This window comes from Xiphias gladius, chromosome 11 (assembly GCF_016859285.1).
Source record: "Xiphias gladius isolate SHS-SW01 ecotype Sanya breed wild chromosome 11, ASM1685928v1, whole genome shotgun sequence".
Lineage (NCBI taxonomy): Eukaryota > Metazoa > Chordata > Actinopteri > Istiophoriformes > Xiphiidae > Xiphias > Xiphias gladius.
The window spans coordinates 6595998-6614564 of NC_053410.1; the positions used below are offsets into that span (position 1 = coordinate 6595998).

The 18567-nt window shown below is 39.9% G+C and overlaps 2 protein-coding genes across 3 annotated transcripts; one reads left to right on the forward strand and one right to left on the reverse strand.

Annotated features, from left to right (window-relative positions):
* The first annotated feature begins 1103 nt into the window (after window positions 1-1103).
* ddx43 (DEAD (Asp-Glu-Ala-Asp) box polypeptide 43) lies at window positions 1104-12249 on the forward strand. 2 transcript variants are annotated; one of them, XM_040138924.1, is made up of 17 exons: window positions 1104-1304; window positions 1387-1907; window positions 2158-2213; window positions 3094-3211; window positions 4520-4690; window positions 5074-5155; window positions 6035-6194; window positions 8573-8691; window positions 8849-8959; window positions 9066-9207; window positions 9528-9628; window positions 9979-10066; window positions 10335-10462; window positions 10636-10745; window positions 10943-11081; window positions 11216-11303; window positions 11580-12249. In XM_040138924.1, exons 2-17 carry the CDS (start codon window positions 1559-1561, stop codon window positions 11745-11747), a joined length of 2130 nt encoding a protein of 709 aa, XP_039994858.1. In that variant the 5' UTR covers window positions 1104-1304; window positions 1387-1558; the 3' UTR covers window positions 11748-12249. The 2 variants fall into 2 exon arrangements, with proteins under 2 accessions (XP_039994858.1, XP_039994859.1); XM_040138925.1 differs by lacking the exons at window positions 2158-2213; window positions 3094-3211 and having other exon boundaries at window positions 1104-1907.
* Window positions 12250-14589: 2340 nt separating this feature from the next.
* On the reverse strand, window positions 14590-18362 carry cgasa (cyclic GMP-AMP synthase a). Its single transcript, XM_040138755.1, has 5 exons — window positions 17440-18362; window positions 17029-17248; window positions 16330-16587; window positions 15741-15840; window positions 14590-15172 (listed from the first exon to the last, which is right to left on the reverse strand). The coding sequence occupies exons 1-5, from the start codon at window positions 18286-18288 to the stop codon at window positions 14806-14808; spliced, it is 1794 nt and encodes a 597-aa protein (XP_039994689.1). The 5' UTR covers window positions 18289-18362; the 3' UTR covers window positions 14590-14805.
* Window positions 18363-18567: the final 205 nt, after the last annotated feature.

Here is an 18567-nt window from a genome sequence, read left to right on the forward strand (position 1 = left end):
AATCACTCATGGTCATGTTGCCTTTTGAATAAGGATTTTATAAGTTCAGGGTGTTGGCTAACGGTGTAAAGGGTATATCGTGTATTGTATATTTTGATTTTTGGTGAATTTCTCCATCTATTTACGCTACTAGAGTTTTACATTTTTAAATATTGCCGCAAGTGGCCATTTGCAGGTTCGAACCTTTTTGCAATCGCCCCAAATTAAAGCATGGATCGACGTAGCTTTTGAAAACTGTGTAAACTGTGTACAATATGACTTCACTATGAAGTGGCTGCTACGAGATGGGCTGGGAAATGTGGCGTTGACAAATGTTAGTGTTGTAATGACTCCGTGGCTAAGACGAGCACTGTAACAAGGGAGATACCAGACAACCCTGCCTCAAGCCTTTTGAGACTGAAAAAAATCTTGGACCAGTTTTATTTTTTTCTAAGAAAAACACAGCTGTCAGCTTAATGTCATTATAAAACAGTCTGACTGCATTACAGAGTAGCGGCCCGAAACCCAAGTGTTTCGGAGCTTCGAGTAAAAAGGGATGTTCAAGTGAGTCAAACACTCTGAAGAAATCCAGGACGAGGACCAGACCATCATCATCATTCATAAATGAACTGTTTTCAAGCAGATGAAGGACCACTCGTGTATGATTATGAATATGCCTACCTTTAATAAAAGCTGACTGGTATTCGCCAATAATCTTAAATGCTCATGTTGGTGAATTTACACTCAGATGTGGGCAGCATTCCTCTTACGTGTATTCTAAATACATATTGCAATTACTTTTAGGCAGTTTTGTTACTTTTTTTTTTTTTTGCAAAATCTTTCTATTTTCTATGAAGACACTTCAGAGAACAGTAATTGTGTATTTTTTTTTAAATTCTCAAAATTTGTTCACCATGATTAATCTAAAAAAAAAAAAAAAAAAAAAAATGGTATCCCTATCTACAGCAAATTGTTTTTATGGATGATAATTAAACACCTGAGAATAAAAGCTTTCGTTCGCTACGCTCAATGGTAGAGGACCCCCGGGACAGGCATTATTAACTGTACCACGAAAGTTCTGCTATTTGCCCCCCCTTTATCGGATGCTAGCGAAACTCGGCGTGTACATGCGGGGGATAGCATGTCTCAACTGAGTTCAATCGGTGTCGCGCTGAGACATCTCGGGTGACGGCCAATTTCCTGCTAAGACGTTTTAGCCGACGGCGGCCATGTTTTCTGACTTACCTCGCCCATTAATTGCGGTCGTGTAGCTCAGTCCTGCACTGTCGCCAAATTTGGCCTACGATACAGTCAAAATCCAGAAAGTAGGTGTCACCTCACTGTTTTTCACATTTTTCTTGTTTCTAGGTCATTGGGGTTATTCCCTCCATGTTTATGATCACACAGCATTCATCAAATTCCGCTCAAAATCTACCCAAAAGTCACAAATTCGGATGTATGCGGTTACCGGGAGGAAGTGAAGGCGACATACTGGTGATCAGTCATTGGTCGCGATAGACGGCTCGACAGTTAATTGCCGTCCGCGAAGTAGCTGCCAGGTGGGGAGGACAATTTAAAAATGTCCGACTGGGAAGACGAATGCAACGAGGACGGAGCCGCCGGCGCCATCATCCAGGAACCTGCTACAAAATCAGCTCCGACTGAATGGAAATCGCCGTGTGATCGCCGTCAACGGGAAAATATAGTTTTCGCTGTGAGAGCTGCAACCGGGTTCGGAGCCTCAAGAGAGTGGAGAGCTGATCGTAGCGCCGAGGTCATAAATCGGAGAGGTGGCGGCGATGGCCGCCCGTTTCCGACGAGCGCAAATCGCGGAGGTCCGGGACGACGGACGTTTGGCGTTGAAAAGTCGGGCTCTTCCCCGCCTGTGACTATCGCCGTGGAAAACGCTTCAGTTGGGAGGATAATAGGTGGGTTTGTAGAGCAGTCATGTTAGTGTCAGAGGCCCACATTGCAGTGTTAGCTAAGTTTTTAACTTGACTTCGCTGTTAGCTAGTTACGCTACATCAGCGGCCGTTAGTTAGCTTACCATCCTCATTGCTAAATGTCATAAGCGGTTTTGTCTGTGAGGATAGCCGACACACAAGTATAGCTTATGTCACTTATGTTTCCGTGGCGAGATTTCGGTCGGACCCTGAATACACCTTAATCCTGTTGAAGGTCGTGGAGGAGCCAAAATTCGTGAACTTGAAGACAGCACAGGTGCAAGAATCAAAGTAAGTTGACAGGTGTTAGTGTCAAACTAGTACAGCACATCCATAAATTAATTTCTGTTGCAAGGACGCAGTAATGCACAATTTAAAAATTGGACAAATGCCTGCACGGTCCTTGGCCCGTTCAGACTGACTGTGCCTCGACCACAGATGTTTCTTCCTCACAACTGAGGAAAGATCACGAAGCAGCACTTCTCCTTGTCTAACTTAACTAATTTCAACAGTTGGTTACAATTGTAAATGAGAAAAGTTACATTATCAGCTGTAATTACAGTTGTAAAATGACCCTACAAAACTTCAAAATGCCAATCGGCTAATAAATGCTGGTAAATTTCTGTTTTGGCTGCCCATATTTTTTTGTACACTGTCTGCCACATAAAAAGAAAATCAGCAGCTGGTCTCTTTATCAGGGGCATTGTAAAAAAAAAAACAACCCTCCTGTAGTTGATGAAAAGTCAGTTCCAAGTCCAAATGGGATCAGGACAAAATGTAGGCGATGTAAACTGGCAAATAACTGTAGATTCAAAGCTTTCTAGTAGATTAACACAAATACAGATCAGGCTGTAAGTAGCTTTAAATCATCCACAGAAGTCATCTAGTCAGTATATAGCGGTGTGTATTGTGATATATTTGAAAAAACCTGAACTGTTCAAAGTATTGGTTAGATATGAGCAAGATAAATCAAGAATACTGTATTTTTGGGACTGGACCTAAGAGCTCTGCTTCAGCCCTGTATTCTTTGCTAAGCATAGTGAATGTTTCTCAAGACATTTTGGATGCACAGGCGCCGTGGTTAGAGCATGCAACAAAGGATGTTAGTTTTATGCCCTGCGTGTAACTCTGCTGTTCTATTTTTTTTATTTTTATTTTTTTTATTTTTTAGATAAACAAGGGTGGCTATGAAGGTGAGGTGGTCATCTTTGGGTCCTCTGCTGCCCAGCAGAGGGCCAAGGAGATGATTGAAGACCTGGTGGCAGATGGCCGATCTCAATTTCACAGCGGTACAAAGTCATTTTTCTAGAAAATGTTGATCTTGATTCTAAAAGGATTCCTGGTGTCTTAAGGCAAACATCATAGTTTTGTGAATGTATGTGTCAGATCCTAACAAAGTCTAATGCCATGAATGAGGTTACATTTCACATTTTAATATGAATTCGTTTTGCATCCATGAAGGTGATCTATCTTTCCCATTCAGTGTTATAAATCACCCTCAGGTAAAAAACAGTGCTCTATTTTAGACCTGTCTTTTATTGTTTTTTTTGTCTTTTAAGGCCTAAGTGAATAAAATGTAAATAGTATCAACAGCGCCACAAGGAGAGGAGCTTTAACTGAATGACTAATTCAGTTAAGTTAGAGAAATGTTTTGTATAGCTGTTTTTCTAAAGTGTTCTTGGACAGAGGGAAGTGAGTTCAGTTGTGACAAAGAAGTGAGTCTTAGCAATAATTATTTGATATTGTAAATTATAATCCTCAGCTGACTGTTTTCACTTTCACTGACAGTTCAACTGGTTTAAGCATTTACATTTGGGCTAACACTTCAGCTTCTTGCAGCTATTCCTGTGGTTCCAGACAGAACGAAAGGTGAAGTTTAGAGGCGGTACGATTGCATGCAAAGTCAATGGAAAGACGCAGTAGACGTGTGGGTGCAATGTTTGAACTTCAGTGAAAAATTGAAAGCGGAGAGGGGAAAAGTTCAGAGACAGGAGGAAAATAACTGAAGGGACCTGAGTTCCTGGTGAGTTCTGAGCTCAGTTAGAGGCTGAGATGTCGTGCAAACGGGCACGCTCCCATAACCATGGTGCATCTGCTGCTAGGTAGTTTACAGCGAAAGCTTTACAGTTGGAATAGTGGCTTATTGCAGCATATCAACACGGACTGCACAAACAGTCCAGCTGTTTTATTCACTCGAACATTTGAAAAACAAAACTTTGCTTCACTTTCTGTCTGATCACACCCTTTAGACTTCAGTTGACATTTCAGAACCTTACAGTGCTTCCGCAATTTGTCATGCGACTGAACAGTCATATTTGCTGGAATAAGAAATAATGAACTGGGATGAATACTGACACTTTGATTTGGGACATCATTTTGATTGTTTGATTCATAGCAGTGTCACCAGTTCCTCCAACGAAGTAGATGGCTGTCAGTGGACGCCAGGGTGCTTATGGCCTGTTTATTTATGCATTGATCTTTTGTCCAAAAAAAAATCAACATAAGGTTTTGTTCCTTGCTGATACTTGGTTACATTACTGTACTGCAGTGTATAATTGAAAATGAATCTCCTGTGGCATATATGATCTTTTTCTCAGGTCCTGGTAGGGGGGGGGACTGTGGAAGAGGAGGTGATGGAGGAGTAGGGAACTGCTCCGTCTGGTCTGCTGCAGAATTACAGGCTGCCAATGCCACCCCGGCCCGCCTATCCATAGACTGGAACACCATCCGAGAGAACAAGGAAAAGTATGAAGAGCTCAAGTGGAAGGGTGAGGGCTCATATACTGTCACTAATGTACTTACACTCACAGTCCAGAAGTACGTGGACAGTGATGTGGTTGTCATTGATTTGGCCCTTGTGCAGCACAATGGATTTGAAATTAAACAATGACTGAGGGAATAGTAGCCCTTTTTACCCTTGAGGGGTATGTATTGAAAGGGTTACAGTGTGCTAGAGTACAAACCCCAAAACAAAACTGTCCCATTATGACCACTACTTTTAATTCTCTTTTGGTCTGCCCTTGTTTGTTTTTACAAGCTTATGTTGATTTAGTTTACCCTTGTGATATGAAACAAGAATTTCATTTGCAAAAACAAGTTGGCCTCATCCAAGGCTTTAAACTATTCGTGTAATATATGCAACTTCCCTCAGACCTCCCACCCATGAAGAAGACGTTTTACACTGAGGCGGAGAGTGTATCTATGCTCAGAGCAGAGGAAGTCAGTGAATGGAGGTAAACTTGACAGTGTTATATTTTTTTATCACATTATGTCATTCCCTGCAGGTTTTTTTTTTTTTTTTTTTAAGTGCCATAAGTGTCCAAATTATATTTTATGATATAAAAAACAGTATCATATCAAAAACGTATGGGATTTATAGCGTCAGGGTCAATTGCTATATCCCGTTGCTAATGGTTTCAGCAGGTAATAACAATGGTCAGAAACCACAGCTTGAAACCATGACTCTGTTGGTTTTATTGACAGGCTGGCAAAACCTCAAACCTCCCAATTTTTGCATAGGATTTTTCTACAATCAACACTTTCCCCTAAAGTGTTTGTTTCTTAGGAATTGTTTTCCATTAAAGCCTTAGACAAATAGGTGGCACCATTTATCCACCTCTTCGTGTGTCATCCGAGCAGGTAGTGCTGTAATACTGTAGACGCTTACAAGTCAGCTTTTCTTTGAAGCTGACAGTGGTTCTCAGTCTTCAGGGCCTAAATTCGAGGGTGTGGGAACCAGCATTGCTGGGGGAAACAGGAAGAGTAATTGCCAACAAGGGGTTGAAAGTGGTCCCGATCTGCTTGTGCAGGCCAAAAGGCCATAATTATGTCGAGCCCTGATCTGTTCCCGGAACCCAAATTATTAGACTCTGTTTAGCTGTCTAGGTCAGTGTGACTAATTCAAAGAAACCCAACACACACTACACAGTTGATTTTCATGTGGTTTTTGGTAAACTGAATAGTCTGGACCAAATGTGGTCTCTGAAACATAAACTACAGATAAACAAAATACATATTCGCCTTTTCCAGCATGGCAGCATGGTTTGGAATCAACCACTCTAACCTTTCAACCAATTCCTCCATGTTCTTGTTTGTGTTATGTTTTTCTACAGGAAGGAGAACAACAATATCTTTGTGGACGACCTGAAGGAGGAAGGGGCGAAGCGGCCCATTCCCAATCCCTGTCGCACTTTTCTGGAGGCCTTTGAGCTTTATCCAGAAGTCATGGAAAATATTGAGCGAGTTGGCTTTGTCAAACCAACCCCGATCCAGGTATGAGCATGGCACCTTGGCATATGTATTTTGTACATTGCGTATACTGTTCTCTGAATCTATAAAAGGCAGCTTTTGGCCCCAAAGTAAAAGAAAATTAACGGAAAGGTGTGATGCATGTTCTCATGGGCTATACTGTAAGAAAAAGGCACAAGGTATAGCTCAGAAATTATGTGGGTCTACCTCCCTTAAAATCATTGTTGGGGAAAAAGTTATTACTTGAAACTAATTACTACTTTTATCAGAATATTTTGGGTTAATTACTGTGTAAACATTTTCTTGTCAACCAGGGAGATACATTTCCCTCTGTCCTGTAAAATGGATCATGAGTTGTTTTAATTGCAGTTTAATTGAAAACCAGGCAACCTGTGTTTTGGAAAAAAATTTCCGTGTGAATTACTGTTTATGGTTAAATGTTGCAAAGACAGATGCACCTGTAATGACCTGTCCTGCTTCTTTGGTCTGCTGCTATGGGCAGTCCCCGTGATTTACAAAGATCCATGTTTGGAAATACCCGCATTAACGGCAGCCTTGACGGGAAATATTGAGCCTTTTTTTTCTTTTTTAATTCTATGGTTGTAGTCTCAGAAAAAAGCAGAAATGAAAGGAATATTTGTCATATTGTCAAATGTTTCAGTTTATTCATGTCACTTTAACATCTAAAAAAGTTCAACTTGAAATTAACTTGATCCTTTTGGGCTAAACATCTGCATCCATTCAATCACCCACTTCTGGAAGAGGCTGCTTGTTTATGAAATCACTTTTTTCAAACATCAGAGAAGGATATAATTTAAAAATAAAATGGCATTGGTTTTCCTGACAAATCTTGACCTCCAAGGAAAGAGAGGATCACATAGAACTACTGATAAAGGAGGGGTTGGGCCATAACCTTGCTTGCCTGCCTTAAAGTTCCCAGACACATGATAGTACATGTGACACTGAATGTTCAGTTACATGCATTTATTAAGTGGCTGATTATTAATCACGGGGAACCATGTAGGACCACCTGTAGGTCATTCGAGTGGCAAAAGTGTACAGCAGCGGTTACAGGTTGTTTCACCCCCATACTTACCGAACCTATGCTACAGAACCAGTTTAAAACATTAAGGCATGTATCTGTATAATATCTCAATGTAAATCACAAGAGTCACAATAGGTCAATGTACACTGTCATTCCAGTCACACGTGTATTTTGGGCAAGTTTGTGAATCTGTTTTGTTTCCCAGGGCCTCTTAGGCTGGGAACGTTGCTCTATACACTCATGCCCATGCAAAACTCAGACAAAGGAGTAAGCTGCAAGGGGAAATGAAACTGCATCATCCCCCGCTCTGATTTAGCTTTCATTTCACAGTAAGAGGCTTGGTCAGATGGAATGGAATGTTACCGGCCTGTGTTTTCAAATAGCTGCACAGCCTGTTCTGTATAATGCAATCACAATTTGACACACATGCTGTAACCATGTGTTATGCAGGTGTACTGCCTCTACCTGAACCTTGCTCCACCCTCCTCGTTTTGTAATAGCTGCTGGTTTGATGCAGTTAGATTGGTATCTGTGCCACCCAGTTTAGTATATGTATTTTTTTGGGTAGATGCTTGCCAGGTTTTACATTCTCAGTGGAAACTGTTGTTGCGCCTGTTGTTCATCAAGAAATGGCTTCTATTTGTGACTGCCCCCCTAAATCATAAATTGTTCTTTTTATATTTTTGTTCAGGAACAGGTGAAACAAACAAGATACATTGTGTAACTACTGAACTTTTAGAGTTGTTAGTAGTAATGTCTTTAGTTTGCATCGAGCCAGGCTAGCTGGTTCCCCCTGCCTCATGTATTTCTTCTACATTAGTCTAAACATACCCTGACTCCAGCTCTGCAATTTAAAGCACAGGCATGAGTTGTATTGATTTTGATTTTTTTTTTTTTTTTTCTCTCTCCCCATCTCACTATGGAAGGAAAAATGTGTATTTTCCACAATTATACTCTTAAATACTATGTTTAAAACATTTTAAATTTGAACATATCCACAATACATTTCAGCATTGAAGTTTGAAGTTATGACTAACATCAACTTTTAAGCGATTTTGATTTTGGTCTCCATTTAAGGAAAGATAACTACTCTTGATATATTTCTTTTTAGAACATAGCTCTTATTTAGACTAATCATGTTACCTACTTAAATTGGTGTTCCCATCTTCTTTAATGCTATCTGTAAATTGTTTTTCATAGTTTAATGGTTATTTTTGCATTCCTTAAATTTTGTAAGATGGAGTAGCATCGGATCAGTTACTTGGTCGGTCTGTCTCACTAGTTGTGGTATGTGTATCTATGTCGCTTAAATGTTTGTATAAATGTGTAATGAGGTTTTTGTGTGTTTCTTCACTAGTCTCAGGCCTGGCCAGTGTTGCTGAGTGGGGAGGACCTGATAGCCATTGCTCAGACAGGAACAGGGAAAACCCTGGCCTACCTGCTGCCAGGGTTCATCCACATGGACGGACAACCTGTGTGAGTACAGGACCTGTTTCTTACTTTTCAGACGATTTTTATCTTTCCTTTCAGTTGTCGTAACACCTAAGGTGCTCAGATGTCATTTTTCCGAACTATAAAAGTACTGTTTCTTTCGATCGTGCTTGTTTGACTGTCAAACTCTTTGTCCCCCCAGACCTAGGGCTGAGTGCGGTGGTCCAGGCATGTTGGTGCTGACTCCTACCAGAGAATTGGCCCTGCAGATTGAAAGCGAATGCAACAAGTACCGCTATAAGGGCTACAAAAGGTCCAGCAGTCTTGTTATAAGTCATCAAGGATGAGCTTTGAACCAGTAATTAATTACGATGAAGAGGCAACATGACCGTACGTGTTCTTTCTGTACCTTCTCTCAGTATCTGTATCTATGGTGGAGGGGATAGGAGAGACCAGATCAACCTGGTGAAGGGCGGGGTGGACATAGTTATCGCCACACCAGGCCGACTAAATGACCTACAGATGAACGAGCTCATCAATCTTCACTCCATCACCTACTTGGTCAGCTCTTTGTGTCTGTTTCTTTTGTGTGTGAGAAACTGTGAAAATTTGGGTGGGTCCACTGTCCATGATATAACTTTTTCTATTTTAAAGACTAGTTTTTTCAAAGTGCCTTAAAGTATGTGTACATTTCAGCACTGCTCACCCCAGTGGGAATCACACTCCTAAGAATAGCAACATCAGTGCCTCACTCTTTGTGGAATTCTGCGGGTCTTAGGTGTTAGCACAAACCAGTGTAGCAAGAGTTTGTGTCCTCTTTTAGGTATCTGTTTTTCCTTAAAACAGTGTGGGAGTACAGATTGGCAGTTTTTAAATAACAGGTGCTGGACGAGGCTGACCGTATGCTAGATATGGGCTTTGAACCTCAGATTATGAAGATTCTCCTGGACATCCGCCCAGACCGACAGACTGTCATGACCAGGTATGAGTCAAGTCACACAAAGCCCTTGAAACAAATATTTGTCATCACATGGTCAACGAACGGAACATTAGGACACAAGTAAGTACACGGAGCATTTACATTGCAGACCTTGAGCACGAAAACCATCCAATATTAGTCAGCGTTCATCCACAATTTGGAGTGTTACAGTGCTTATAGTAATACTCAGTGAGTATGCTTCATCATACTGAAAAAGAAATATTACAGTCTACAGAGAAAAGTTATATATTTTGTATCACAACTGTGTATAATTGATCCACATTTTCATGAAGGAAAGGGAGATGATATAATAATTTTGGTTTTTTTTTGTTTTGTTTTTTTTAATGTTTCAGTGCCACCTGGCCCAGCGGTGTGAGACGATTGGCCAGATCCTACCTTAAGAATCCCATGATGGTTTATGTGGGCACCCTGGACTTGGCAGTAAGTGGAAATTAACATATGTAGTCAATCATTCATTAGACGTGTTGAATGTACGGTTTACGCAGTATTTTTGTTAAACGCCTTGAATTAAAGCTGAAAGTCTGCACTTTAATCACATCTTGATGGCTTCATATGAAATCCATTGTGGTAAAAATATTTTTATATAGTGTTTTCTGATTTAACGGCTCTTTGAAGGTGAACTTCAGATGCCGTGTACTCGCATCTGGAATACATGTTAAAACACTTCCTGTGTTTCTCTGGGTCTTAGGCAGTTAACACAGTGCAGCAAACAGTGCTGATTGTCCACGAAGACGAGAAAAAGTCCTACGTGTTTGACTTCATCAGAAACATGCTTCCCCAGGATAAAGTCATTATCTTTGTTGGCAAGAAGCTTGTGTGAGTGAGGAGTTGGTTGCTAAAGTACGGCTTGTAAAGAAGGGAGTTAATTGTGGTGTTAAGCTAAACCCAAAAACCAGACTTAATCACACAATGACATTGGCGGCGTGTACCACATACACTAACAGTGTCCTGTGTGTATGTTTGTTTTCTGTATTTGCATGCAATCTCAGGGCTGATGACCTGTCCAGTGACATGTGTCTGCAGGGTCTGGCTGTACAAAGTCTCCATGGTGACCGTGAGCAGTGTGACCGTGAAGAGGCCCTCAAGGACTTTAAAGAGAGTATGTAAAAGGAAGGAAATGTGGTTTTTTTAAACATTTTTAAAAGGCTTTCCATACCTCTTCACATTGGACACTGAAATTAAAGTTTTGGTGGTTAGTTGGTGCTCTGACCTTGAAGCCAGTGAGCTACCACAAGTATAGGCTGAAGGATCAAACTGCCCAGATAATAAATGAGTGTTGTTTTTATCTTTTTCCAGGTCGAGTGCGTATCCTGGTTGCCACAGACCTGGCATCTCGAGGGTTGGATGTCCATGACATCACACATGTCTTTAACTTTGACTTCCCACGTAACATAGAGGAGTATGTCCATCGCGTGGGCCGCACTGGCCGAGCTGGGTAAGGGTCTGCGCGTGTACATCTGTTTACCAACCACTTTCTTCTGCATGGGTGGGGGTTATACAATTGAAAATCGCTGCCGGTGTCTGGCTGCTCTTTGGTTAGTTTGTGATATGGATGCATTTATGTTTCAGACGTTCAGGTGCTGCTGTTACCCTGGTAACAAGAGAGAACTGGAGGATGGCTCCTGAACTGATTCACATTTTGGAGCGAGCAGGGCAGGTTAGCGCACATTTTATATCGACATAAAATGTGCGTAACAGAAATGCACACACAATTGCTTGTGTGATGATAAATCTTGAAATGGCTCTGTCACTAAATCAGCAAAGAATGCTTATTTCTCAAGTGGTATTTGCATCCTGAAAACTGAGATGACTAGTGTAATCAACATGGAATGTTTATTTGAATTTATCCATTTGTTTTTTTTTTAATTAGATCTAATAAAATATCCAGCAAGCTATACTTAAGTGCATGTAATCATTGGGAATTCTGTTGCAGGAGGTCCCTGAGGAGCTGGTGCTCATGGCAGAGAGATACCAGATGCACAAGAGGGAGAAGGATATGTGCAATCCAAGGGGAGGTCAGGGCGGAGGGGGAGGGGGAGGGTGGAGGAGAGACGGTGGAGGGAGAGGAGGCAGGGATCGAGGCCAGAACTGGGGATTCTAATGCGCAATTATCCAATTTTCCACTCATACCTCAGTGTTTAATACACAGGTCTACTTCCATTCATAGACGGACGTATAGATGGACACAGAAACTTCAGTGTCCACGCTTTTTGACATAAGAGTCAATAAGACAGAGTGAAATTAATTTATCTGTCTGGTAGTCTAACAGTAGTAATGTTAATTTCATTACACTTTTGTTCTCTTTCTCAACATGGTGGAGCAGCATCTGAAACCGCCCCTGTTGTAATTTCTATTGAATGTATATTTCACTTATTTTATCTGATTTTTGTTTGGTTTGAAAATGTTTTTGTTAGATTAATTGCCATTATCATTTAGAGGCAGTTCCCCACCTCACTGTGTTGTCTTCCTCTTTTCAAAAATGTTTCAAATGCACAATTTTTACAGTTTTCTTCTGTTTGTAACTCACTAACTACAGCAGTGTTTTGTATCACTGAGTACATCATTTCTTCATTTGGGCAGAAAGAAATCTCTCTAATAAATTCTCCTTGTAAAGAGACGTGAAGTGCATGTTTTTATTGGCTCGGTAACTTGAAATATTTTACCGTATGCTACAGTAATGATTAAATCTTATTTGCACCATTTCCATACCACTACATTCATGGGAAAAATTTGCCTGGAAGACACCAAAGGTAAATGTTATTTTAATATTGTCATAAAAACTTGGAAAGCGCAAACATAGTGAGTTATTTAATACAAAAATAGATTTTTCCATAGGAAGTGTTGCCTTGCATCAGCTTAAAGAGCTTTTCTGCAGTACATGGACAGGAAGTTACTTGGCCCTGCTGACCGTGTAAGATTTCCTAGAAGGTTTTTTTTGGGAGGGGGGGGCAAAAAAAATCAAAGCAAGAACACAGCTTCCCAGTAAGAATTGTACATTTCACAGTCATCAGTTTTAAATAGCTTTTTTTCTCTGCTGAGTTAAATAATGTCGGCTTTTGTATGTTTGGCTTTGTCAAATTAATTCAGAATATAAGACTTGTAAAACTTGAGTCTGTCAGCACTTCTGACAAGGACGATGTGTAATTGTAAAAATATGGTAATCACAGTCCTAATACCTTGGTTTTAGCCTGTGTACTACATACAATTTATTCCTCATATACCCGCTCATTATTTTTCAGAGTATTGTTCTGTAATGTGTACTTTCTGCCCTTCAGGCAGCTATTGGTTGCCATTAATTTCAACGCAATGTGAGAATCAGTTTTGTAAGAAATCGATTTTAACTTTTTTTTTTTTTTTTTTTTTTTTTTCTCCTTCTTCTCCAGTTTACACATTTTCGTGCAGGGAGGCACCCAGTCAAAATATCTCTCAAATCCTTAATGTCCGAAGTTTTATCCAGCACAGTATTTACATGTCGTTTTTGGTTCTCCACAGAAATGAACAGAAACTTGTATAAACTGCATATTCATGTTGCTTTTCATACTTGACGTTGCAGATTGGTTTGGCTCTCTGCTTCACCAGCTTCTGTGGTGTGTGTGGATGCCCATTACCTCAGCCTCAGGTAGGATGCAATTTCATTGTACATATTCTACCATGATGGGTTAATAGTAGTATTGGCTTAATGAACTGAACCAATCATTTCAATAACCGAGCTTAAAATTCAGTTTCCGCGAGGTGTAAATGTCATACTTGGAGCGTCTTTGATAACACATGGAAACACTGACAGTGAAACACGGAGAGACCTTATGGCAAGAGAAATGCTTGCCGGTGGTATTGATTAGGTGTGTGATAAAGCAGAAGTCACGTGAAATAATGCTTCCTTCAATGAATAATAATATTAGTTTTTATATACATTTTTTTTTTTTTTTGTTTGGTTCATTTTCCTACTTTGCACTCATCTATATTGCATGATCATTCTGAGGTCATGTCAGGGTACTTAGGCCCTGCAACTTCTGACCAGTGATTATGATACTAGTGATGCTTGACTGAAGCTTTTGATTCTGATGTGCGCTTATCTGGATAAAGAGTGTTTATTTACTGTTTAGAAATAGCAGCCTACTGAGTTGTCAACAGATTTATCCTTCATTACATTACTATGACGATGTATCATCATAGTCTGGCTCGTGCCTCCATTGAAAGACCTGACTACCTAATATGCGTTTTGAAATGAATGCTTTTTAAACTTGGACAGAAGTTGAGATGTTTTCCTTTCTCTACATTAACCTGAGTTCTTTGGGATACACTTAAAGCTTAGGAATTCAGATTGCTTACAGCTGTTGTGTGGTGGTGTCATTTTTGACAACTTGTGAGTTCTGTTTACTTTGGAGTCTGCAGTGTTCCGAGGGAATAATGATACACTTTTGCATTGAATTATGTATTAAGAAATGAAAGCATTAAAAATATATAGCATAAATTGACTTATTACGTTTGCATTAAAGGTTGTATAACTAACTCAAAATTCAACACATGAAAAGATCATTACATCTGTCGATTAAATACCTGTATTTTCGTATTCTCTTTTTAAAATATGCGTCAGCCAATCATCTCATTCTTAATTTGTTTACTCCCGGAGCTGTTTGTGTTTGCTGGAGTCATGTGTTTTCTGTGGGTTTAATTTTAATGTGGCACATTGCTTACACATCTTTTTAATTGGAGAGAGTTGTTTTTAAATTAGAGTGACCCCAAAATGGAAACTACAAATGTTAAAGCAGGAGACACATGAAGAATGACAGACAGAAGTTAATAGGAAAAAAAGTAAAATTTAAATTAATTGTGCAGTTCCAGATTAATTAATCATTGAGATATTTATTAATTTGCGGACTAATTTGTTTATTTTTCTTTTTTTTTTTTTTTTTTGACTTTTAATGTAGCACTTCTTACAATGGTGTTACAGAATATTTAACAAACAAATAAAAAAGCCAAAAACATGAGCAGTGACAATGCAATACAAGTAGGTTTAGATAAGAGCAACTTTAGTAAAGTAAATAATTAAATAGTTACAAATAAACTGTATTACATAAATGTGCTTGAAGACTATCCTGAGTGTAGTTGCCCAAATTTTTTACTTAAAGAATGTTTCAAATGGTATGGTGTTGGAAAAGTCACGAGGCACGCACTTTCTCTTTGCTGTGAAGTTGATGCTTGAAAATAGGAAAGCCGTTGTCACGTTCCTCCTTGATACAACGAGCCAGGCTATTGCACCTCTTCTGGTCAGGACAGGACAGAAGGTTCTGATCTGGGATGAAGAAGTTGGGGAGTACACCCTCTTCCAGATAGCCTACAAAGTCCTCCAGGAGCTGCTGAAAACACTGGCTCAGACTCGAGGCCCTCCACTCACTGTCTCTAGTTCTAGAGCAGCAGGCATGTAAGAGGGTGGTCTTGGCGAGGTAGGAGTAGAACTTGTCAAATGAAGAGTCCTTTTCCTTCAGCAGACTGAGAAGGTGTTTTAGGAGCTTCAAACAGTCCTTCCTGTATGGAAAGAGAGAGAGAAAGGAACAGACTGTTAGGGATCCTCTGATGAATAATGAACCTCGAGGACGAGGATGGTGATGATGATTATTTCCAAAATACAGAAAAATCTAGTTCTAAGTTTATACTTATTTTTGAATTAAATAAGTTGACTTCAGGGTATCTGCAGGTTTTGAAAATTCTTTAAAAAGCACTGAATTCAGTTTCCTCAAAAAAAAAAAGGCCTTAGAAGATTATCTTCTTAGTAATGGTAAAAAAAAAAAAAAAGTGTTTTTGTTTTTATCTGATATCGGGATTTCAGGACACATCTGATCAACTAAAAGTAGGACTGTTGCAACAGGATTGTGGATTGTGCACATCTGTCACTGCCATGCTGTCCCGACTGTTTTTTTTTTTTCCTTGTAGATACTTTCATATTTTGGCAGATACGATCAAGAAACAGGTTATATATACGGTCTTAAACGGTCTTACATTTAACTTAGTTAACTCTGTGGAAAGCCTGGACTTGGATAAAAGAAAACCCATACGATGTTACACTCGATCAGGAATAAGTCCTTCAAAATCTAACCTGCAGCAGCGCTTGCCAACTCTTTCACAGCATGTCTTCTCTGATCCGTGATTCTTCAGAATGGCTTTCTCAACATGAGAGAATGAAACCCGCCAAACATCTGTGTGTTGTAGAAGACAAAATACTCAATGGGCAGGGGAACTTGAAGCTTCCCTTTTTTTTTTCTAATCTTCATTCATGAAATGGCTCATGTGAAAGCCCCGTAACGGTAATTGTAGGTAGCACTACTGTTGGTTCCATGAAGAAAAAAAAATGTATATCAAACGCTAGGACTCTAGTCATGACCTGGTCATAAAATGGTCAACTCAAGATATACTAAAATTGTATCTTGACTGTTTAACACTTACCCAATACTAAAGCCTGTGAGATTGCTGTGAAAGTGTGTTCGCATATGCCGTACATGCCTAAACCGCCTTCTATGGCGTCTCGGAATTCACTTTTCTCATATAATCTTGCATTACGTTAAATGTTAACATGAACCATACCTTATTTAAATACTGTTTTGTTAAGACCTAATGTATATGTAGACAGCCAGTGAGTCATTTCTATTATCCCATTCTGATTTCTGGCTCAGAGAAGTTAGACTTACCTCTAGCAAGGACGCCGTCATATTCCACTGTGCCCCTGCCTTCATATTTTGGGACAAGATAATATGGCTTTCGCTTGTATTCCTGCCTTACTTTAGTTCCCAGCCAGCCCTCTATTTTTAAGCCTTCTTGGGCAAAAGGAGGCCAGCTTGATTTAACCATGAGACAGAGAACAACATCCAGTGAAATGGTGACTGATTGTACTTTTGTGGTCAGGGTCACTGCAGGGCAGCCTTTTTTCTTTTTTGTCACCTCCCATTCTGAAAGAACAAACAAACACAGTCTAAATGTTCTGTATCTATTATTACATACTGTGTATACGATGTTACTGTATCAGACATTTTCTTTAGGATTTCTTTCTTTGTATCGTTTTTCATTTAACATTGACAAATATTCCCATCTAAGCCTAAAAGGTCACAGTAAAATAAACAGTATCTTTTCTGTACCGCATTTAGACACAATTCAGGCTAGAGTAACAACAAGTTTTAATACCCCCCTTCAGGTAAAAATTTACAGAACGGTTTCATTAAATCTTATCATTTATGAAAATACACACTGCTGAAGGCAGTACCCGGACTGCACCATTATAAAAAGGACTTCAAGGAGTAGCTGTTGCCGGGGAAGGGCATTTTGTACTCTGCCAGGCACCGTGACCGTTTCCCAAACTGCATTTGACCAACTCTGCCCATTTCGGTACTCACCTGTAAACACCTCGACACATTTCTTCACTTCTTTCCTGAACTCCTCCAGCATTTTACTGGCAGATAAAGGGCTGGTGTCAGTCTCCTGAAATTTTTTCAGAGGGCTGTTGCCACGTTTCAATGACACACTGTAAAAGGCTCCTCCATCTCCAAATGGTTTGATGTTCACTCGGTCAACAGGAATGGACAGCATGACATCAAATTCATCAGGATTAGAAATCTGTATAAGCAAAAACATCACTTTGTAATACATTACAAATCATTCAATGACATAACTGTTCAAAGTACTGTACCAAATGTGGGTACATTCCTCATCTAAATGTTATACACCATGCATTGACAACTAACCGTCCTTAACAGATGATGGAAAAAAGTAATTGCCTGAGGAAACTCGGAACAAAAGTGACTTACCTTTACATTTTCATAGTAACTTCCGGTACGTAGGGGTTCTACTACTTTAAAGCATTGAGTATTATTTTCTAAATGCCTGATTATGCTCATTATTATTTCATTGATGACTTCTGCTGCGTTTGCTCTGTCATTCTTGTTAATCTTCAATTTTTCCAGAGTTGTGGAGAGGATAGAGTCCACTGCCGCTTTGTCTTCATACCTGTGTTGCGGTGCACAAACCTTCGTCGTGTATTCGGGTGTTTCTGGCTGCATCTTCGATGTCTCCTCTGTTAAGTTTTCTGGTGATATGGCTTTGCTAGCACATGTTTTTGCTTGTGTCTTCTTCATAGAAGCCTTTGTGGTGTACTTTGCTGTCTCTGACTGCGCTTTTGTTATTTCCTCTACACATTGTTCTGATAATTTGGACCTGCCAGAATCTTTTTTTGTTTTTGTGGTCTTTATAGAATCCTTTGTCGTGTCCTTTGGCTTCGTTTTTGTTATTTCCTCTGCAGATTGTTCTGTTGATTTGGTGCTAGCAGCACAGGTTTTCGCTCTTGTGCCTCGTACAGGAGCCTTTGTGTTGTCTGTAGGTGTCCTTTGCTGCTTGTTGATCTCCTCTGTGCAATGTTTTGTGGTCTTTTCTTCTTGCTTGCTGTGTACAGACGGGTTCTCATCAGTGTGGTTTGGCTTTTTCTGCTCCCTTTGCTTTGGTTTCTGTTCCTTTGTGGTACGAATCTGTTTCTCTTCTTTAAAGTCTTTACTTGGACATGTGGGTAGAGATACTTGTTTAATATCCTCAGATTTGGTTTTGCTCTTGGCACACTTACTCCCAGGACTCTTTGCCTTGAGTGGTCTCCCTCTGCCAGTCATGACGGTGCAACAAGAGAAATAAAACTGCTCTGTCAAAATTATACTTAAGTTCCTGGTACGGGCTTGAGAAAACACCTCTGAACTATTTGGCAGACTGCCCTTAAGCTGTTCGAGCTTTTTAGGGGAACTCACATTTACACCTTTTCAAATTAAAAGCCCTCTAGCATTTCAGTGGACAGAAACCATTTATTAACAGGGCTTTAATTTGGAAAACAAATTACGTTTTGTGTTACTACAAGCTACAGTGGGCAAGTAGAGTAGTCCAGAACAAAAAAATGG